Source organism: Chlorocebus sabaeus, chromosome 23 (genome assembly GCF_047675955.1).
Source record: "Chlorocebus sabaeus isolate Y175 chromosome 23, mChlSab1.0.hap1, whole genome shotgun sequence".
NCBI classification, from domain to species: domain Eukaryota; kingdom Metazoa; phylum Chordata; class Mammalia; order Primates; family Cercopithecidae; genus Chlorocebus; species Chlorocebus sabaeus.
The window spans coordinates 34,503,243-34,527,345 of NC_132926.1; the positions used below are offsets into that span (position 1 = coordinate 34,503,243).

At 38.3% G+C, this 24,103-nt stretch overlaps 1 protein-coding gene across 4 annotated transcripts in view; it reads left to right on the forward strand.

Annotated features, from left to right (window-relative positions):
• JAKMIP2 (janus kinase and microtubule interacting protein 2) overlaps positions 1 to 24,103 on the forward strand; it is a 184,770-nt gene that overhangs the window by 109,043 nt on the left and 51,624 nt on the right. For all 4 annotated transcript variants that reach the window (XM_008014885.3, XM_008014886.3, XM_008014888.3 and 1 more), the window contains 5 exons: positions 5,733 to 6,230; positions 15,584 to 15,793; positions 17,665 to 17,763; positions 21,134 to 21,280; positions 21,933 to 22,073. In XM_008014885.3, the coding sequence (XP_008013076.2) occupies positions 5,733 to 6,230; positions 15,584 to 15,793; positions 17,665 to 17,763; positions 21,134 to 21,280; positions 21,933 to 22,073 (1,095 nt within the window). The remainder of the gene's footprint in view (positions 1 to 5,732; positions 6,231 to 15,583; positions 15,794 to 17,664; positions 17,764 to 21,133; positions 21,281 to 21,932; positions 22,074 to 24,103) is intronic.

A 24,103-nucleotide genomic window follows, 5' to 3' on the forward strand; every position in this document is an offset into this window, starting at 1 on the left:
CACATCAAGATTAGATGCTGCCAATGCCAGAGAACACAATACATACTGAAGAAACTCAGCTTTATCTTTGAACATCTCTTTCTGTTGGAAAAACAGTTACCATCTTAATAATGTAATATAGTAATATTAGTCTTATCAAGACGATATGGGGACTTTTATATTTATGTTGCTGGTATTACTATAATAGTGTGTAATATAATATTACTATATACACAATACTTATTAAAATTAATATTATAATATCCACCATGTATTAATAGTTATTAATCTCTTATGTGTCCCAGCTTTTCCACAGGGCTTTTGATCCATTGCCTATGTCAATCATCACAATAGCCGTATGAGAATGATATCGACAACCCCAGTTTACAGATGAGAAAATTGAGGCTGACAGAGGTGAAGCAAGGTTTCAGGTACAGACACAAGGTGTCCAAGGTTTCAGAGCAAACAAGGAGGTGTAGGATCTGACCTGGAGCTGGCTCCTGGCCCGCAATGTACTTTAGTGAGTCTTCTTTACATTGTTCTTATGTAAAGACTGTTTCTCACTTTTCTCATCACAAATTGTGATGAAACAAAGACTTCCTACATCACAGAGCTGCCCAGGAGGTTAAATGCACTGATGTGCGTAAAGCCTATTTAGAAGGGTGCCTAACTCATATTAAACCCTCAATAAATGCTAGCTATTATATGGTTGAGCTGAAATTTTTCTCCATAAAACATATCCATGTATCAAAATTGGTTTCTTTCTTCTACTAAATAATTTTCTTCATTTCAAAGTATTATCATCTTTATAATTTCATTGTTACTCAGGAATGGTTCATCATTTTGTATATTCATTTTAAGATTTATATTACAATATTTAAATCTATATCCTTAGTGGTACCATCTGCACTGCAAATAATTTTCAGAAAATTTTTATTGGCTTTCTTACCCCAAAATTTCAATCACATTGTTTGACTTCTCTTCAGAATAAAACACTTCTTCCAGACTTAAAAAGAAGCCATACCTAGAAATCCTGCAAAAAAAAAAAAAGTCAGTTTTCATGACAACCAAAATAAGTAAACATAAAAAAGTCAAATGTTACTCAATTCATTTGAATTTTCTTTAGTTTTCATGGATTATTTTAAGAAATAGACAGTATTTGTTTTTGTTTTTGTCTTCAGTCTGGAATATATGTTTCATGCATCTGTATTTTTACTTTTTTAAAAACAATTTTCTTCATCTCCCCTTCAGTCCTCATGCAAAAACTTTGAGTTAATAATTTGGGGTAAATGACAGAATTACAGGAAGATACAATATGATGCCTCCAGAGAATTTGACATAAATAATTTTAGATCAAGGAGTATCTCCTACTATATCCAGTAATAATATTACCTTGCACTTCATAGTACTTTACAGTTCAAGGTACTTTTCCATACACTATCTAGTTTAACCCTAAAAGTAACCTGGTTACAGACATTTTTAAGTGTAATAAAAAATCCTCAGAAGGATAAAGCAACTTTCTTAGTGATAGCAAAATGGTGAAACAAGAATACAAACCCATGATTTCTTACCCTTTGTCCATTTTTACTACAGTTTTTCCCTGTTCTCAGAAGAATGGCTAAAACTTTCCCTTGTTAACCACCAGCTGTTGCAGTCACGATACGGTTCCAGATGCCTAGTGTAAATGCATCCTGCAGAAATTGAAGATGACTAAATTCCTATCACTTGAGCTAAAGTAACCTTCCCAAGGTCTTCTATGGAAGGCAAATTATCATAGTTTCTAAATCAGTAGAAAATAAGGCTTTTCCTTTCAAAAAATGCATTATCTAGAATAAGAATCAGCAAACTCTTTCTGTGAAGGGCAAGATAGTGAATATTTTAGGCGTTGTGGGCTAGATGGTCTCTGTGAAACTACTCAACTCCATTGTAGCATGAAAGCAGCCTTAAGCAATGTGTAAATGAATAGTATGGCTGTGTCCCAATAAACTTTATTTATAAAAACAGGAGCAGGATAGATTTGACTCTTGGGCGGTAGTTTTCCCACCCCGATCTAGAAGATGCCCACTTCCACTCTAGAAAGATGGAGAGTAAGATCTAGATTGTCCTTATTGAAGCACCAAGAGAAGCACCTAGCAGAGAGAAGTGAATATTCTTATATGTTAGGGTTTTGTTTTGTTGTCATTTTATACTGGGAAGGGGTTGAGGAGGGGCTGATCTGGTAACCCTGCAAGTCTGTATTCTCTAAACTGTATGACAAAAAATATTATTCTTGCCTCTGGCTAGGGGCCTAGCCAGAGAGATATAATGGCCTACGTCCTTTAATTCCACACATGCCACTTGGTTTCTTCTATTTTTTTCTGGGAGCCACTGGGTACAGAAAGATGAGGATGGCTCACTGGCAACCTTCTAAAAGTTAACAGTCTCGGGTAGGGGTAGAAGAGGAAGTGATGAGGACAGACAAGTGGGCAAAAAAAAAAAATGCAAAGAAAACTGTGAAAACCACTAGTAAGGAGGTGTTTCAAAAGTATACTGAGAAGACAAAGGTAGGAGAAATGAGCTTTATCCTGGGTGAGTAGGGTGGCGTGACAGGAGAGGATGACATCTAGCCAGGCCATGAGGAATGTGAGGATCCCAAAAGGAGCTGATGGAAGCATAAGTCAGGAAGAAGAAACTGTCAGCATATGGGAATGAGAGGCAGGGCGTGTGCAGAAAATAGTATAACCCCTCTCCTACCTAGAGCACGGGACAGGTGAGGAGACAGAGAGGGAGAAGTAGGAGCTGGAAATCCAACCAAACCTTCCTGGGAGCCTGAAAGGTGAAGCTGAGCTGTTAGATTTTATTCCACAACATAAAAGAGCCTGGGTGGTTTTGAGCAGACACGTAAGAAAGACCAGAACTGAGCTTTACTAAGAGAGTATCACCAGTAGCGTGGGGAAAGCTAGGTTCACCAAATGAACATCTAAGAATTCCAGAGCAACGCTGTCCAAGAAAAATATAATGTGAACCACAAATGCAAGATATATCTGTGATTTTAAAATTTCTTGTTAGCTGCAATTTTAAACAGTAAAAAGAAATAGAATCCGTTGTAATAATATCGTTTAGTATAATTTATCCAAAACATTATAGTTTCAATGTGTAATCAATATAAAAGTGATAAGTGAGATATTTTACATTCTTTACCTCACACTAAGTCTTTGAAATCCAGAGTGTGTTTTATATGGAGAGAAAATCTCAGTTCAAATTTTCAGTATGGTAACTAGTGGGCGCCACATAGGACAGCACAGGTCTAGAGCCTAAGAGAGAAGAGGCCTCCACGAAGGGACTATAGGTGTAAGCTGGAGGTGAGATCAGAGGATGGTTGCTTGAGGATGCCTGGCTGCTTATTTCACCAAATCCCCTTGTGCCCCAACCTCTTTTAGAATAACCATCATGGGAATAATTGCTGTGCCTTTAAAAATAAACTGTTCATAAAATACTATGCAAACTTAGAAAATACTGTTCTGGTCAAAGGTAGGTAAACTATTAAGGTGAGTAAAATCTCAGACACTGTATATTAGTCAGGGTTCTCCAGAGGGACAGAACTAATAGGATAGATGTATATATATAAAGGGAGGTTTATTAACGAGTATTGACTCACACGATCATAAGGTCCCACAATAGGCCATCTGCAAGCTGAGGAGCAAGGAAGCTAGTTCGAGTCCCAAAGCTGAAGAACTTGGAGTTCGATATTCAAGGGCAGGAAGCATCCAGGACAGGAGAAAGATGTAGGCAGAGAGGCTAAGCCAGTCTAGTCTTTTCACCTTCTTCTCCCTGCCTTTATTCTGGCTGCACTGGCAGCTGATTAGAATGTGCCCACCCAGACTGATGGTGGGTCTGCCTTTCCCAGTCCACTGACTCAAACATTAATCTCCTTTAGCAACATCCTCACAAACACACTCAGAAACAATACTTTTCATCTTTCAATCCAATCAAGTTGACACTCAGTATTAACCATCACACTTTATAATACAATGGTTACAACATGGAGTCTCAATCTTAAGATTTTTCAACTGGAGAGGTTCTCAACTATTATTTTGTGAAACCCTCCAATTTTACAAATGGTGGAGACTCAATATCTCTCAATTAGCTATTACTCCTGGGACTCCCCAGTTTTCTTCCCTTTCTCTTTATTTTTATATTTATTTATTTATTTATTTATTTATTTATTTATTTATTTGAGACGGAATCTCACTCTGTCTCCCAGGCTGGAGTGCAATGGTGCAATCTTGGCTTACTGCAACCTCCGCCTCCTGGGTTCAAGCGACTCTTCTGCCTCAACCTTCCCAAGTATCTGGGACTACAGGTGCCTGCCACCATGCCCAGCCAATTTTTGTATTTTTAGTGGAGACAGAGTTTCACCATGTTGGCCAGGCTAGTCTCCAACTCCTGACCTCAGGTAATCCACCTGCTTCAGCCTCCCAAAGTGCTGGGATTACAGATGTGAGTCACTGCGCCTGGCCCCCTTTTTCTAGATTACTCTGTGTATGTGTGTGTGTGCGTGCGGGAGTTGTGTGTATGACAGAGAGAGGAGACAGAGACAGAGACAAGCAGCAGAGATGAAGTGGGGGAGGAGGACAGCAGAACAGGATCATGGAGAGGCTTTTTCAAGACACAAATGTCTGGGCCCCACCCGATCTACTGAATCAGAGACTCACATCCAGATTAGATCAATAGGCAGTGCCATTGCTAATCGACAAGGAGGCCTATATTATCACCAGAAATTTAGCAAACCATGGAATAGTTTTAAACCAGAATTCCTGAGAGGTAAAAAGCTCATTTGAAATATTTTACCAAACTACTTGGAGTGTTGGCTTGCGGGGGCAGGAAGGGAGGAGGAGGAGTGAGAGTGAAAAGGGACTCAAAGAGACATTCATGGCACATTCAGAAATAACAATGGTCACTAAAGTCCTTCATCAGAGAGAGGACCCAATGATCTGCAGTTTTGCTGTTGGTGGTGGTGGTGGTGTGTGTGTGTGTGTGTGTGTGTGCATAAAATTTGGGGATGAAACTAACCTGCCATACTAACAAAGGTAAGGTTGAGGCTATTATCAACTGTCTTCATTTTTCACCACCTTAGCAGCAGCAGCAGCATCCCATCAAAAAAAAAAAAAAAAAAAAAAAAAAACAGGGAGGGGAATGGTCAATAATATCACTTTAGGCACTAATTTATTAGGCTGATCACAATATCAAACTGTGAGCTATTCTAAGACACACATTTATCAGTTTGGATCTAGCTAGGGTTGTGTAGTCTAAAAAGTTCTCCAGGCGATCTGCATTGCAATCTTTCCTGTAAAGGGAAAAACCATGACAGTGATACTTCCTAATATTAATGTGTATACCAATTGCATGGGCATTTGTTAAAATGCACATTCTGAGTCATAGATCTGGGGCTAAGCCAGGGATTCTGTGCTTCTAGCATGCTCCCCGGGTGATACCAAGGCTGCTTGTCTGCAGACCACACATTGCATAGTAAGGCCCCAGAACATCAAATATTCATCTGAACAAAGTAATTTAAATATCCTCAGGTAATTCCGCCTTTTACACACTGTATTCCCAGCTTCAAGGCCTGTAGTTCTTTTTTCTCCGAGGGCCTGGAATTGGAAAAGAGATGAGGAATTAAGAGATCACAGCGGCCTGAGCTGCAAATCCTGCCTAGGAGCACACCTGTCCTTTGAGGCTCATTTCTCTTCATCCTTTTGCCTCTCTGTTTTTAGGTATCAAAGCTTGAAAGAGAGAAGACTCAAGAAGCGAAGAGGATTCGTGAGCTGGAGCAGCGCAAGCACACGGTGCTGGTGACAGAACTCAAAACCAAGCTCCATGAGGAGAAGATGAAGGAGCTGCAGGCTGTGAGGGAGAACCTTATCAAGCAGCACGAGCAGGAGATGTCAAGGACGGTGAAGGTGCGTGATGGAGAGATCCAGAGGCTCAAGTCTGCTCTCTGTGCTCTCCGTGATGGCAGCAGTGACAAAGTAAGGACAGCGCTCACCATTGAGGCCCGGGAGGAGGCCCGGAAACTGTTTGATGCAGAGCGTCTTAAGCTCTTACAGGAAATTGCGGACCTGAAAACGGCCAAGAAGCAGGTGGACGAGGCTCTGAGCAATATGATCCAAGCAGATAAAATCAAGGCTGGGGACCTTCGGAGTGAGCATCAGTCCCACCAAGAAGCCATCTCGAAGATCAAGTGGGAGTCGGAGCGGGATATTCGGAGGCTGGTTAGTACAGTAATCCCATCAGACCCATGTAGAACCCATCTCTTCCAGGTTTTAGAGTGCTGTGGGATTTGCTTCTTCGTGTGTTTTCTTGTCAGTGGATTGTAAACAGTGCCTACCTTTTGTCCAGTGCTCTATCCAAGACAGCTCAGTATGTAGGTAGGTAGATCAATAGAGAGATATGCTCCGGCCAAAATTGATATTGTAAAGTGTAAGAGATTTTGGAAATCACCTTTCTCATAAAAACTGGATTCTCCAAGGACCGTATATACAGAAAGGATCTCCAAGGACCATATGTATGGAAAGAACTCCTGTTTTCTTAGATATTTATAAAAATATTATAAATCATGGATTCTTCTAAAGGCAGCATGTTTTTGTGGGCTTTTCCTTTACAGAGTTTTATGGTTTCTTTGTTTATTTTTATAGAGGGTAGGAGAAGTTTCTATGACTTTCATGATGTCTGAAAACGGCAGCTACTGAGAACATCTTGAGTCTTTTTTTCCCAAAAACCGTGACTGAAAAAAGATACAAAACTATAAAATCCCTAGTCATTTTAAACATAGATATTTTTCCCAAAGTATACAGGAGTCATTTAAAACAGGAGCCATTATAATTTTTAAATTGTCATCCCTATGTAGGTTGTTTGCTATTTATAGTTTCCAAGACTTACCTCAGCCCCTACAGAGTTGGTCTTTCCTTCTAACATGTTTGACCAAAAACCAGATAGGCCTCTCACTATGCTTAACTATAATACAAATATAATTATCACATGAAAATTAAATGTCCTAGGTTGACCTGGTTTAATTATTTTAGACCAAAAAAATTTATGTTCATCTGCATTCAGATGTTTAGCATCTGTTACATCTTACTTTAATGTTATCACATCAACTATCACCTGTTAGAATGTACTTTATGCTTCTCTGGAAATAAGGGTTTTTTTAAGGAAAAACTACACTTTTACTTTTTTGTCTTCCAGTTCTAAGCAATTACTTTCTGAGAATTCTAATTATGTTCCTTGGGTGATATCTCTAGGCTTTTAATTTTAAGTTCAAAGTGGTTACCACAGAGCATTTTTAAAAGTTAATGCTTAATTTTATTTGTACTGCAATACAGTGTAACTGTAAAATATTGCCTTTGCCACATTTTCTGAATTCTTTATATCAACTCATTCTATTGCATTGTTTGACAATAAAGACCAAACACAGTGCAGAAATATTGGTCTCTGCCCTGCCTTTGGTTTTTGAGACGGTTTTTGAAACGACAGTGGCTGATGAAGAAAGAATCAGGACTTCGAACTCTGGAACTGGCAGGTAAGTATCCAATGAAAAGGCAGCTTTGCACATTAAGTATTTTCATTTGTTGACGGTTTTCAATATAAAGTCTATAAGTACGTCCACTTGATCTGCTAATTTTTTCCACGACTTCCTTTCACCGGCATATTGCTGAAGTAGGCATGAAATCCCTCTTAATAGCAACGTGAAGGGGAGGGGCCAAGATGGCCGAATAGAAACAGCTCAGGTCTGCAGCTCCCAGCGAGACCAACACAGAAGGCAGGTTATTTCTGTTTTTCCAATCGAAGTACCAGTTCATCTCACTGGGACGGGTTTGGCAGTGGGTGCGATCCACAGAGAACGAGCAGAAGCAGGGTGGGGCGTCGCTTCATGTGGGAAGTGCATGCAGCCAGGGGACCTCCTTCCCCCAGCAAAGGGAAGCAGTGAGAGACTGTGCTACCTGCCAAAGGTACTAGGCTTTCCCCATGGATATTTGCGATCCACGGATCAGCACATTCCCTCATGAGCCTATACCACCAGGGCCCTGGGTTTCAAGCACACATCTGGGCAGCTGTTTGAGCAGGCACTGAGCTGCAGGATTTTCTTTTTTTCATACTCCAGTGGCGCCTGGAACTCCAATGAGTCAGGACCACCGTCCAATCTCCTGGAAAGGGGGCTGAAGCCAGGGAGCCAAGCAGTCTCACACAGCGGGTCCCAGTCCCACTCCCATGCTCCCATGGAACCCAGCAAGCTAAGAACCACTGACTTTACATTCTCACTTTCAGCACAGCAGTCTAGAGTCGGCCTGGGATGATCGAGTTTGGTCGGGGGAGGAGTGACCATCATTACTGTGGCTTTAGTTGGCAGTTTTCCCCTGGCAGTGCTAACGAGACTGAGAGTTTTTTTGGACTGGGTGGAATTCACCAGAGCGGCTGTGACCAGACTGCTTCTCTAGAGTCCTCCCCAGTAGGCAAGGTCTGTCTGCAGGAAATCCAGCAGCTCCATTCAGGGGCTTGCAGACAGGACTGTCATCTCCCTGGAACACGGCACTTGAGCGGAAGGGCGCTGTGGTAGCAGCTTCGGCAGATTTAATCTTTCCTGCCTGCCGGCTCTGAAGAGAGTGGCTGATCCTGACAGGGGAGATTCTCCCAGCACAGTGCACCAGCTCTGCTAAGGGACAGTCTGCCTCCTCAAGTGGGTTCCTGACCCCTGTGCCTCCTGACTGGGAGAGACGTCCCAGCAGGGGCCGACAGACACCTCACACAGGAGAGCTCTGGCTGGCATCAGGCCAGTCCCCCTCTAAGATGAAGCTTCCAGAGGAAGGAGCAGGCAGCAATCTTTGCTGTTCTGCAGTCTCTCCACTGGTGGTACCTAGGCAGTAAGAGTCTGGAGTGGACCTCCAGCAAACTCCAGCAGACCTGAAGAAGAAAGGCCTGTTTGAAGAAAAACAAATAACAACAAACAAAACTAAAAAAGCAACAACATCATCAACAAAAAGACTCTCCCACAAAAACCCCATCCAAATGTCATCAGCCTGAAAGATCAAAGGTAGAGAAATCCACAAAGATGAGAAAAAAACAGTGCAAAAACACTGAAAATTCCAAAAGCCAGAATGCCTCTTCTCCTCCAAATGATCACAACAACCGTCCAGCAAAGGCACAGAACTGGATGGAGAATGAGATGGACAAGTTGACAGAAGTAAAATTCAGAAGGTCAGTAAATAACAAACACCTGTGAGCTAAAGGAGCATGTTCTAACCCAATGCAAGGAAGCTAAGAACCTTGATAAAAGGTTACAGGAACTGCTAACTAGAATAACCAGTTTAGAGAGAAACATAAATGACCTGGTGGAGTTGAAGAACACAGCACAAGAACTTCGTGAAGCATACACAAGTATGGATAGCCAAATTGACCAAGCAGAAGAAAGAATGTCAGAGTTTGAAAACCATCTTGCTGAAATAAGGTATGCAGACAAGATTAGAGAAAAAAAGAAGGAATGAACAAAGCCTCCAAGAAATATGGGACTATGTTAAAAGACTGAACCCACAATTGACTGCAGTACCTGAAAGAGATAGGGAGAATGGAACCAAGTTGGAAAACACACTTGAGGATATTATCCAGGAGAACTTCTCCAACCTAGCAAGACAGGCCAACATTCAAATTCAGGAAATACAGAGAACACCACTAAGATCCTCCATGAGAAGATCAACCCCAAGACACATAATCATTAGATTCTCCAAGGTTAAAATGAAAGAAACAATGTTAAGGGCAGCCAAGGGGAAAGGCCAGGTCACCTACAAAGGGAAGCCCGTCAGACTACCAGCAGATCTTTCAGCAGAAACCCTACAAGCCAGAAGAGAGTAGGGGCCAATAGTCAACATTCTTAAAGAAAATAATTTTCAACCCATAATTTCATATCCAGCCAAACTAAGCTTCATAAGTGAAGGAGAAATTAAATCATTTCCAGACAAACAAATAGTTTATCACCACCAGGCCTGCTTTGCAAGAGCTCCTGAAGGAGGCACTAAATATGGAAAGAAAAAACCAGTACTTGCCACTGCAAAAACACACCAAAATATAAAGACCAATGACACTATGAAGAAACTGCATCAACTAGTGTGCAAAATAACCAGCTAGCATCATAATGACAGGATCAAATTCACACATAACAATATTAACCTTAAATGTAAATGGGCTAAATGCCCCAATTAAAAGACATGGGCTGGCAAATTGTATAAAAATTCAAGACCCATTGGCGTGCTGTATTCAGGAGACCCATCTCATATGCAAAGACACACGTAAGCTTAAAATAAAAGGATGGAGGAAAATTTACCAAGCAAATGGGAAGAAAAAAAAAAAAAACAGGGGTTGCAGTCCTAGCCTCTGATAAAACAGACTTTAAACCAGCAAAGATCAAAAAGACAAAGAAGGGCATTACATAATGGTAAAGGGATCAATTCAACAAGAGCTAACTAACCTAAATATATATTCACCCAATACAGGAACACCCAGATTCATAAAACAAGTTCTTAGAGACCTACAGAGAGACTTAAACTCCTACACAATAATAGTGGGAGACTTTAACACCCCACTGTCCATATTAGACAGATCAATGAGATAGAAAAATAACAAGAGTGTTCAGGACTTTGAACTCAGCTCTGGATCAAGTGTGCCTAGGATAACAGAACTCTCTATTCCAGGTCAACATTCAACATAATACACATTCTTCTCATGCCGCACTTATTCTAAAGTCAACCACATAATTGGAAGTAAAACACTCCTCGGCAAATGCGAAAGAACTGAAATCACAACACACAGTCTCTCAGACCACAATGCAAACAAATTAGAACTCAGGATTAAGAAACTTATTCAAATCCACACAACTACATGGAAATCAAACAACTTGCTCCTGAATGACTACTGGGTAAATAACAAAATTAAGGCAGAAATCAAGAAGTTCTTTGAAAACAATGAGAACAAACAGACAATGTACCATAATCTCTGGGACACAACTAAAGCCATGTTTAGAGGGAAATTTGTAGCACTAAATGCCCACATCAGAAAGATGGAAGGATCTAAAATCAACACCCTAACATCACAATTAAAAGAACTAGAGAAGAAAGGGCAAACAAATACAAAAGCTAGCAGAAGACAAGAAATAACTAAGATCAGAGCAGAACTGAAGGAGATAAAGACACAAAAAAAAACCCTTGAAAAAATCAATGAATCCAAGAGCTGGTTTTTTGAAAAAATTAACAAAACAGACCACTAACTAGACTCATAAAGAAGAAAAGAGCATGCCAAATAGACACAACATTCCCTTTGAAAACCAGCACAAGACAAGGATACCCTCTGTCACCATTTCTAGTCAACATAGTATTGGAAGCTCTGACCAGGGTAATCGGGCAAGAGAAAGAAATCAAGCGTATTCAAATAGGAAGAGAGGAAGTCAAATTATCTCTGTTTGCAGATGACGTGATTCTATATTTAGAAATCCCCATCATCTCAGCCCAAAACTCCTTAAGCTGATAAGCAACTTCAGCAAAGTCTCAGGATACAAAAATCAATGTGCAAAAATCACAAACATTCCTATACACCAACAATAGACAAGCAGAGAGCCGAATCATGAATAAACTCCCATTCACAGTTGCTACAAAGAGAATAAAATACCTAGGAATACAGCTTACAAGGGACATGAAGAACCTCTTCAAGGAGAACCACAAACCATTGCTCAAGGAAATAAGAGAGGACACAAACAAGTGGAAAAACATTCCATCCTCATGGATAGGAAGAATCATCATCATGAAAATGTCCATAATGCCCAAAGTAATGTATAGATCAACACTATTCCCATCAAACTACCATTGACACTCTTCACAGAATTAAAAAAAAAAAAAAAAACTACTTTAAATTTCATATGGAACCAAAAAGAGCCTGTATAGCCAGGACAATCATAAGTAAAAAGAACAGAGCTGGAGGCATCACACTACCTGACTTCAAACTCTACTACAAGGCTACAGTAACTAAAACAAGATAGTACTGGTACCAAAACAGATATATAGACCAATGGAACAGAAGAGAGGCCTCAGAAATAACACCACACATCTACAACCACCTTATCTTTGACAAACCTGACAAAAATAAGCAGTGAGGAAAGGATTCCTACTTAATACATGGTGCTGGGAAAACTGGCTAGACATATGCAGAAAACTGAAACTGGACCCCTTCATTACACCTTATACAAAAATCAACTCAAGATGGCTTAAAGACTTAAATGTAAAACCCCAAACCATACAAACCTTAAAAGTAAACCTAGGCAGTACCATTCAGGACATAGGCATGGGCAAAGACTTCATGATGAAAACACCAAAAGTAATTGCAACAATTGGCAAAATTGACAAATGGGATCTACTTAAACTAAAGAGCTTCAGCACAGCAAAAGAGACTCGCATCAGAGTAAACAGACAACCTATAGAATGGGAGAACATTTTGCAATCTACCCTCTGACAAAGGTCTAATATCCAGAATCTATAAGGAACTTAAACAAATTTACAAGAAAAAGCAAACAACCCCACCAAAAAGTGGGCAAAGTGTATGAACAGACACTTCTCAAAATAAGACATTTATGTAGCCAAGAAACAAACAAACAAAAAGCTCATCATCTCTGATTATTTGAGAAATGGAAATCAAAACCGCAATTAGATACCATCCAACACCAGTCAGAATGGCAGTTATTAAAAAGTCAAGAAACAGTAGATGCTGGTGAGGCTGTGGAGAAACAGGAACACTTTTTGCACCGTTGATGGGAATGTAGATTGGTTCAACCATTGTAGAGGACAGGGTGGTGATTCCTCAGGGATCTACAACCAGAAATACCTTTTGAGCCAGCAATCCCATTACTGGGTATACATCCAAAGGAATATAAATCATTCTACTAAAAGACACATGTACATGTATGTTTATTGCAGCATTATTTACAATAGCAAAGACTTGGAACCAACCCAAATGCCCATCAGTGATATAGACTGAATAAAGAAAATGTGGTACATATACACCATGGAATACTATGTAGCCACAAAAAAAAGAATGAGTTCATGTCCTTTGCAGGGACATGAATGAAGCTGGAAGCCATCATCCTCAGCAAACTAACCCAGGAACAGAAAACCAAATACTGCATGTTCTCGCTTATAAGTGGGAGCTGAACAGTTGGAACACATGGACACAGGGAGGGGAACATCACACACTGGGGCCTGTCAGGTGGTGGGGGGAAGGGGTGGGCAAGCATTAGGACAAATATCTAATGTATACGGGGCTTAAAACTTAGAGGACCGGTTGATAGGTACAGCAAGTCACGATGGCACATGTATACCTATGTAACAAGGCTGTACATTCTGTACATGTATCCCAGAACTTAAAGTAAAATTAAAATTTTAAAAAGTAAAATCTGAGCCACCTGATGAGTAGTTCACAAACTGCATGAACACAGAATAACGTAGGAAACTTTTTCGATAACATAGATATACTCGTCTTCATTTTTTCCTTCTTTTTGCTCTGTGACTACCTCTACCCCGAGCTCCATTTTTGGAACCAGAAGGGAGAGAAATGGGAGTTGTCCTGCCTAGAAAATTTCCCCAGAGAATTCTGGTGTATACCCTTTCCCATCTAAGTCGGGCTTTGGTTGATTTTCAGTATTTTGAGATCAGAGTCCATGCTCATAACCACTATGCAATAAAGTTTTCTCAATACTAATTAATATACACCCCACAGGAAACTACTTTGGGAAATGCTTAAAGTATATGAATAATCTTAAAGCCAGTACAGCATAGTACCTAACAGAATAGGCTCTATGGTTAGATGATTCCATTAAAAGTAAGGCTTCACAACTTACTAGCCATATGACTATGACCAAGTTTTTAAGCTTTCAGGTCTTCACTCATCACCTGTAAAATGATGACGACTGAACCTACTGAATAGGATTATTATAAAATAAGGTATATTAAGCTCTGAGTATAGTACCCTGAATACAGTGAAAGATCAATAAATTTCAGCTATGATGATGGTGATGATGAGGCTGAATGTGGGCAGTAATGGAATGATTTCTCAACAAGTTTAGCAAGGTGAGTACATAAAAATCAACTAGAGCTATGTTAACTCATAAAAAGTAACTAGAGCTATGTTAGCCTGCAAATAAAAGTAATGCTCCAGATGACAAGTCTGACAAATGAACACGCTTCTCAGTTAAGAAAAACACTGGTCTCAAGTCTTCTACAAGGAGACAAAAACCAAAGACAATGCTATTATTCCCAGTTAACAATAATAATAATGCTATTATTCCCAGTTGAATCCTTACCCAGTTATCAGATGATATTACAGTATTATGCAGAATTTAGCCCAAAGTTCTCTCAAAATTGACCTAAAATTTAAGCATGTGACTCGAAGGCAATAGCTCACAGATATTTAAATGTGGAAAATACGTGACTGTAACACCATTTCTATTACAAATATTTTTTTGTGGCCTAAGAGCACATAGCAAAGAAAAATTTATACAAAATTATTTGTTTTGCATAAGGAGACACTTTCAGAAAAAGCAAAACAGCATAATGTTGTTTGTTTTAAATGTCTTTTCCTTATCTCCATTTTGAATGTACACACAGAATATAGTGAAATGAGAAGAAAGGTTTCACCCAATGGCTATGCTCTCTTTAAAAATTGTTTATAGACATTCACTTCATTAGCCCTCATCCTAGGATGGCAAAAAGGTTTCATTCCAAGGGAACTCAAATCAATTGGTATTGAATGCCCATAGCCTTTAGTAGAGAAATCCTTCTGAGGCCATGCCCAGGCTTAGCAGAAATGCACATTGGGATCAATAAATATATCCCACACCTGTGGGAGGGAAAATAGTGGTTAATATTGCCAGATACTTTCTATTCCTGTTAATCCCAACCATGATTTTCTCATAGTAATGGTAAAATGGTTGCTAAGATCTGGCTGCTCTGAAATACAAGTGAGAATATAAAGAGATACAACACATGAACCGTGGAAGGACCTCCCTCCAAATCCATCACCTGAATGCAAGCATGTTAGTCTTGGAAAATGACTAGGCCACTGGGAAGTCTGAAGTTTCTTCAGTTACAAATGACAAGCTATTAACAGCAGCAACAGCTATTTTGATTGAATTTGAATACCCATTTGCCTAAAGAAGAAGTGACATCAAAAAATGTCCTAGGAAACGTTATATGGAATATTTAGTGCTCATCTTTATTAAAATTAATGGCTATTTTAAAGTTAGACTTTCCTTGGCATATCTAATTAACCCAGACTATTTCAAACAATATATTGAATCAAAACATCTTCACAGGATATACTAGAGAGAAAAAAATTACTCTCCTTGACACCTGGTTAACCCAGGATATTTCTTCACTACACAGTGGTGCCTCATCTTACTCATGAAACCAATGCACTTGTCATATCCATGATTTTTTTCTGTATCAATCAGATGAAAAAAGTTAAACTCATACCATTGTAAAAATGTATTTCTTTACAGCATTGTTAAATAAAATGTCCTGGGTGTCATTTAATTCAGATGGATGAAATCAAAGCCAAGGACAGGATCATCTTTTCCCTGGAAAAGGAACTGGAGACCCAGACAGGCTATGTACAGAAACTCCAACTTCAGAAGGAGGCTTTGGACGAACAACTGTTTCTGGTTAAGGAGGCTGAGTGCAACATGAGCAGCCCAAAACGAGAAATTCCAGGAAGGGCAGGTGATGGTTCCGAACACTGCAGCAGTCCTGTAAGTCCTTTCTACTTGGAGTTAAGAACACATAAGTCATCTTTTATTTAGCTCCCAAGTTTTACCTTTTACTTAAGCTCTTTTCTTGTTTACTACAAAGAAATCAATCTACTTCCTACTATAAAATCAGCTAGTATCTTGGGAACAGGGTTTTCTAAACTCATAGATGACTAAGTGGTCTGCGGTACATTAGCAGATCATATGAGACAGATTTCTTTAAATCCTTCCTAGAATTTTTCTAGCCAGGGAGTACCAAACTTAAGTCTATTATGAGAAACATAAATTAGATGAAAATATTTTGCCTCTTGCCTACACTGGTAATTTTCCCTTTTGTGAACAATTGGGTTGGAAATTGATAAAGATGATTGTCATCTACAGGGGTCAAAATGTATAACTGCATAAAAGACAAAACCATTTATAATCTTCATCTGAAGACTTATTGTCTGATAGAACTTACCACTTATTTCCATGGGTTTTCATCATTTTATATGAGAAATTATTTTCAGAAGTGCAGCAATAGAAATGGGCTTATATGCAGTTGGCTATAACTCTTATACCTTTCCAATTATTTAGCTGCTATAATGATGGAAATGTATTATTTAGGAACAGAGGTGGGTTCCAAAGTACTACTTAGAACGAAGTAATGAATAATTTATGAATTGATATTCAGAATAAGTGTGTATATATATATACACACACACATATATATATGTATATAATCTTAGTAAGTGGTGTAAAGAGTACTTATTTAGGATTTAGCAGTTTCTGTAAGTTTTAGTTCTGACACTGACAGGTACCCACAATATAGAATAATTGTCAAGAGAATGGGCTCTAGAGTCAGACTCTTTGGTTCAAATCCCAAATCTGTCATTTACTGTGTATCCTTAGGCAAACCACTTCACCATTCAGTTTCCTCATCTGTAAAATAGAAGCTATCGTGGCACCTCATAAGGCTGGTCTAAAGATTAGAAGAGATAATATGTAAAATGTTGAGCATGGTGTCTGGCACATAGCACTTAATACATATTAGTTAATGATCTTTTGACATTAGCCACAAGACCTTAAAGGAGTTATTACCTACCTGAATCTTACCTGTTCTGCTGAATCCTTTAGGGTATTATGAATGTAGGAATATAACGTGTTCGAAACTACTTTGTCAACAGTACAGCATTATCAAAATGTAAGATGATCATGTAATTGTTAACATATGATTACAGTCCTATATAATTCTAAAACATGAAATTAAGCCATGAGTGCCCTGTGTAAGGTAATTCATAGCCATTCTGCCAGTGGAGAAGCCAGTTGCATTGGGCAGAATATACTAGCGAGGTCTATCCTATAAACTACTGCCCTTTATACATGAAGGTAATACACCATTTTCTCACTTTGACCTTTTTCTTCAGGAGTATGAAGAAATTGACAATATTCATCCCTACCTCCTAATCTGTCCCCTCTGTGGCTAATGGTAATAGCAGGACAGCTATGTAAGCTGTGGGGAGCAAAGTGTGGCTATGACACAAGAGATGCCCTTTGAACTTTATGTAATCACAGCATGGCCTTGGTCTCGTAGCACACAGCTCTGATAAGTTGATCCAACCCTCTACACTCTCCCTGCCCTGAGTCCTGGCTCCAGGGAGTATCTGCCACATGGAATTCATTTGCAATTACAACCTAGCGTGGTAGTCAACCCAAGTAGTGAATATTGAGAGTTATAAAAGGGTAAATATTTACTCTTTGGATAAGAGATTTTATTCTGTCTTCAGGAGCCAGATAAGAGAACTGAGCCTATTATTTTTATGAATAATAAGTGATATTCTCAAACTTTGTGAAAAGTGTCGTTGAAGAAATCCCATTTTAATTTTTCTTTGTAGGATTTGCGAAGAAATCAAAAGAGAATAGCTGAATTGAATGCCACTATAAGAAAATTAGAAGACAGGAATACCTTGCTTGGAGATGAACGAAATGAACTGGTGAGATATACTAAACATTTTTATTGTTGTTGTTGTTAAGCATTATGTTACAGAATTACATACTATGTTATAGGTATGTACCATAGTAAAGTGTTCAAATAGTAAAGATACCACTCAATAGATATTCACAAAGTGGCACACTCAGAAAACCACCATCCAGATGAATAAATGGAAGAATACCAGCATCTCACACCCCCGCTTCTTGTGACCCCTCCCAATCAGCATCCTATTAAACTTACCACTATTCTGACTTCAATCACCGTAGTTGTCTATCACCATTTAAAATTTTTTGTAAATGAAATCATACAATCTTTTCTCCTTTTTGTCTGACTTCTTCTGCTTCTTTTACTCAGCTTTGTTTGTGAGATTTATCCATTGTGTTGCATGGAGAATTCATTCACTTCCATTTCTCTATAGCATTCAAATAATATATCACAATATACTTATCCCTGTTATTGTTAATGGACATGTATGTTGTTTCTTAAAACTTCTGAGCTGTTTTGAGAAGAATAGTGCTTCTACATGTCGTTTGTGAAAAAATAGGCCCATTTCTGGTGGAATATACAGAGGAGTAGAATTACTGGATGTTAGAGTATGGATGTAGTCAGCATCAATAGTTACTACCAAACAGTCAGTTGTCACAACTCCCGCCAACAATGAACGAAAGTGGTAGTTTCTCCATATCTTTGTCAACATACAAAGATAATTGTTAGTCATGTTGGTGGATGTAGGGCATACTCTTACACTTTATATTATGGTTTTAATTCTCCTCATTATTAAGAAGGTAGGGTAACTTTTCAAATATTTACTAGCCTTTCGTATACAATTTGCCCTTAGCCTTTTGCCCATTTTCTGTTATGCTGCCTTTACTGTTTTCGTTACTATTAGGATTTTTTTTATCGTCACTTGTGGTACATTTGCATTTAAAATATCTTGTTCTATGGCTTACCTTTTTGTTTTTAATAGAGCTATTCATATAAAAGTTATTTTCAGCCTTTCCTTTTTTTCAAATACATGTATTTTAGGCTGTAATTGACCCTCTAAGCCTTGCTTTCGTTTAATATATTGTTATTTCATTCAAAAATTTTTCTAATGTCATGTAATGTTTCCTTTGACATATATGGGTCACTTAAAAGTATATGGCGTAATTTCAAAACATTTAGAGATTTTTTAGTTATCTCTCTGGTATCAATTTCTACCTTAATTCTACTACAGTCAGAGAATGTACTTTGTATATTTCATTCCTTCAAAATTTGTTGAGATTTGCTTTATGACCTCAGCATATAGTCAATTTTAGAAATGTTACATGTTTACATGAAAAGGAGGCATACTCTGTAATTATCAGTTGTTGTTTGATTGAAGTTTGTTAATAATCTTGTTTAAAATTGTCTCAATTCTTACTGATATTTTTGTCTGCTTGTTTTCCCAATAGATTTGTCTATATCCTCCTGAGTTCTTTCAGTTTTACTTTATATATGTAGAACAATAATACATATTTATAATATATAATATATTAAAATTAGGTTACTAGGTGAATATAAATTAATATTTATTATATTTTTTGTGTATATTGACCCTTTAATCGTTATGTATTTTTTTCCCTCTGGTAATACTTCTTGGCTTAAAGTCATTGTTAGTAGTTGAACTGTATCAGATTTTTGTTTTAGTGTTAGCATGAATATACATGTGTATGTGTGTGTGTATATATATGTATTTATGACTATATAAACATACATATATACATACATATTTACACATATGTATATAAACACACAAGCACACACTGTTTTTCAACCTTTCTGTTTTAGTTAAGGTGTATCTTAAAAGGAACATTCTGTTTGGTATTGTGGGACTATGGTTATTGATGTATGATGTGATAGAATTATAGATATTTTCTGTGTGCATATCTGAATTTCTATGAATAGTATTAATAAGTACATGTAAATATTTAAAACTCACATAATTGGCCTTCAGAAGAGACAGGTTAAAAAAGTGAACCTAGTAGAATAACTTATTTTCCTTTTATGTATACAATATTTAATATTAATGCTTCAGCACTAAGGACTAAGGCATTAATGCTTCAGGACTAAGTCAGATTATTTATAGAAATGAATCCAGTTTTGGCATTTAATATGAAATGGAGTTCTTAAATTGAGATTGAGATGGATTTGTGGAAGTACTGCTTAAGAATCATAAGATGAGATTTTACAAATATTCATAATTAGCTAAATCTTCTACCTCAGCACTTCCCAAAATCTTAGACGCTCAAGAATGGAGTACTTTTAAAAGTCTTCTCAAATATTTCCGATACAGCCCTCCTTTTTCCTTGCTCTTCTCCCAATACATATTCACATTCAGAATCATTAGTAAGAAAAGAATCAGCTAATCAAGAGAAGCTGAAAATGAAAATCTATTATGTATAGGATAATCATGAAATATACAAAAAGGAGAATTTTAAGAGTAAAGGGGAGGACTATTAACAATCCCTTCAAGACAATGTTCATAAACTTAGACCAGTGGTTCCCAACTACAGGCGATCTTGACAGTATCTGATGTTTTTGATAGTCACAATTAGCAGAGTGTTACTGGCATCTAGCAAGCAGAGGCCAGGGATGCTGCTAAACATCCTCCAATGCACAGGACATCTCACATCAAAAAAAACATCTGGCTCATAATGTCACGGATGCTAAGACTGAGAAACCCTGCTTTAGACTAACCAAGCAAATGAGCGTATGCTCACTCTTAATTATGGGTGGATAACAATACAAGCATACTTTACTAAGCTTGGGGAGAATTCGACATCCTTACACAAACATCCATAGAGTTTCAAACTTACGTGTGGTTTTTTCCTCAATAAAATTTCTTTTAAACTAACAACCGTAGTGCGAGTCAGGAGATTTCCACAAGGTCTCTGGAAGAACGACCTTTGGCGATAACCAGGCTTGGATTCAGGTCCTGGCCGCATTACTTAGTGACCGTGTGGTCTGAGTGAGCTCCTTTATCTCTGAGCTAATGGAGGTCATTCCAGGTGCAGGGATTGCAGCTGAGCATGGTGGAGTAACAGGTGAGGGCAGCGAAAGAAAATAAGGAGAGCAGGTCCTCCCGAGCATCTCCAAAACCAGTCTCTTCAGTACTTTCCTTAAGACAGTGGATTGATAGGAGGTCATGAAGGCTGTGATGAAAAGCCATTAGAGAAAACTGAAAAGAAAGCAATCAGTCTGTTGAAGGATTGAAATGTCAATGGTCAGTCCTGAGCCACATAGTGAAGCAGACAACACTGGCTGCAGAGGTGCTTTCACTCCCACCCCTTTACTCCCCTACCCCCATGTCCCCCAAACACAAGACACAAATCTTCACTATTTCTTCCCAGTTAAAACGCGTGCGGGAAACCGAAAAGCAATGTAAACCTCTCCTGGAAAGGAACAAGTGCCTCGCCAAGAGAAACGATGAACTGATGGTGTCCTTGCAGCGCATGGAAGAGAAACTAAAAGCCGTTACCAAGGAAAATTCAGAAATGGTGTGTATCACAGACTCTGCAAAACTGCAGCTTCCTTGATTATATTACCCTAATAACCTGACTTATTGCCACTTCTCAGCTTATTTTAAAAATGCAATGCTATTTGGATTTTTCCTTATGTAAGCAAGGAAGCCTTAACGAAGAAAGCAAGAGAAGGTTGCTGGCTCTGAGTTTTTTGAGGTTTCTATATTTGCAAAACTGTAGGAGTGCTTCCAGGAATTTGCACGCCTTCCAAAAGCTCGGAAATGGATAAGGAAAGCTTTGACATAACTTAGCCACAGAAACCTTCCACGACTTCACTAACATGCTATTTACAGACCTATACCCCAGGCACACTTGTCTTCTAAGATCGTGCATGATAGTTGGGAAATAGATACCATTACTTGTGTTATATATGGACAAGTGAAATGCTAATGTACTCCTTAATAGACTTTCAATACATCTATAGAGATCTTCAGATAATCCCCAATGATACTGACTTATTATTGCGGACAAAATGTGCTTGAGGATTTAGTCGGTGTGTGTGTATTCAGGCTGGGCAATTTCCAAATTTAGCTGGAACCTCATAAACTTTCTACAGATATTTTATGTTAACAACCAAAGTTGGAGGTTTTTAAAGTCTCCACCTGTACTTTCTTCTTTTCCTATCCAGAGAGAAAAAATAACATCCCATCCACCCCTGAAGAAATTAAAATCTCTGAACGACCTCGACCAAGCTAATGAAGAACAAGAAACAGAGTTTCTAAAACTTCAGGTCATTGAGCAACAGAACATAATTGATGAGCTCACAAGGGTACGTGTCAATCAATCTGTAAACCCTAAGTTGTTCCCAAGGACAAGTAGTCAACAAAATGTACACTGAAAGCAGTTAATTTTAGATTAACCCCAGAGGCCCAAGTTCATATGTTCAATATGTAATTTTGTTCTAGAGCCTGTATTCCAATATTTTATATTGTTCAACTGCTTTACACCTTTTACATTATAATCCTTCGTTAACTAATTTGGTAGCACAAATAATACCAGCAAAACTCATTAAAATAATTTTTAAATGCGTTGTTGTATAAGTTTGTAGGTAGGTTGGGTGTGTCTTGTAATTGCCTTCCAGTAGCAGGATCCTGAGGCTCAGAGATTTAATATGTTGTCTATGCTAACAACATCACATTTACATCTTGTTTCCCAGGTCTCAATTCAGTATCTAGCACATAGTTACAGTTTAAGAAATATTTATTGGATAAACAGCAACAAAATAATTACATAACAGAGCTAAAATTTCAGCCCAGATTTTCTGATCATTACTTCAGCACCTGCTGAGTGGGTAGAGCAGTTATTACTTCCGTCAGAGTTTGGTTGAGGTATGTGTTACTAGTAAGGATGCACTGAGACCTCTAGATGCCTTTGGGTTTTCTTCTTTGCCTCTCCATGTTTGTTCTGTGAATGACATCATTGGTTGCTGTCACTTCAGGACCAAGTCCAGATCTAAAGACTTGAATAGCAAGGAGGGAGTTAGGCAATAGTCTCCAGAGTGGGGTGAGAAAAGTGATTCACTACCACTGAGAGAAAGAAAGGTTATAGCTTCTGTTTATAATTACTTCTGATTCATCCTTTTAAAAATTTCTATGTTGACTATATGTTATAATGAATACACTAGATTAGGAGGGTAATTTAAATATATAACTGTATTAGGGTTCTCTAGAGGGACAGAACTAATAGGATAGATGTCTATATAATGGGGAGTTTATTAAGGAGTATTGGCACACACGATTGCAAGGTGAGGTCCCACGACAGGTCATCTGCAAGCTGAGGAGCAAGGAAGCCAGTCCAAGTCCCAAAGCTGAAGAACTTGGAGCCTAATGTTCCAGGGCAGGAAGAATCAGGAGAAAGATGTAGGCTGGGAGACTAAACCAGACTAGTCTTTTCACGTGCTTCTGCCTGCTTTTATTCTGGCTGTGATGGCAGCTAATTAGATTGTGCCCACCCAGATTGAGGGTGAGTCTACCTTTCCCAGTCCACTGACTCAAATGTTAACCTCCTTTGGCAACACCTACATAGACACACCCAGGAACACTACTTTGTATCCTTCAATCCAATCAAATTGACACACAATATTAACTGTCACAATAATATGTAAATTGTAAAAGTCTCATATATAGAGGCTGCATTTTTACTTAAAAGTTGAAAAAATAAAAAAGCCTGAACACCACTGGCTTAAACCAGATTACTTTTTAAGCGTGGTCTCCCTGTTTTCCTCATTTCATTTTCACATCCTAATAACTCGTAAATTTAACAGATTCATGAGCCCAGGAATTTGCCTGGCTTTGAGTATCGTGAGATTAAGCTGTACATTTTTTTAATAGAATTTTGGGCTATTTAGGCATACTCATCAGACTTTCCAAAAGACACTCTATCTAGTTTAAATTTTTACAGTAAACACATGGAGTGCTTAGTGAATAAACCCCAGATTCCCAGGATATCTCCATTCACAGCAACAATAAATCATGAAATTGATCAATATTTCTAGACATTCTTTGAGATTCCCAGAAAATTTTTTAAAAACTGAAAACAAAACAGAAACACTAAATGACTCCAACCCACTAGCGACTCTGTTCCCTGTCCTATTTTCAGGGACTGCAGGTGAGAACAAGGATCCAAAAATAGGCCAAAGACAGCTTTCTATGCATTTCAAATGACTAAATGAAAAGAATATGGTTTTACTTTATTGTGAAATTATATATTTAACACAAATTTAAAGTAATTTTGGATCTAGCAGGACTAAAGTACTGTACTTTGGACTAAAGTACAGAACTAAAGTACTAAATGTACAGT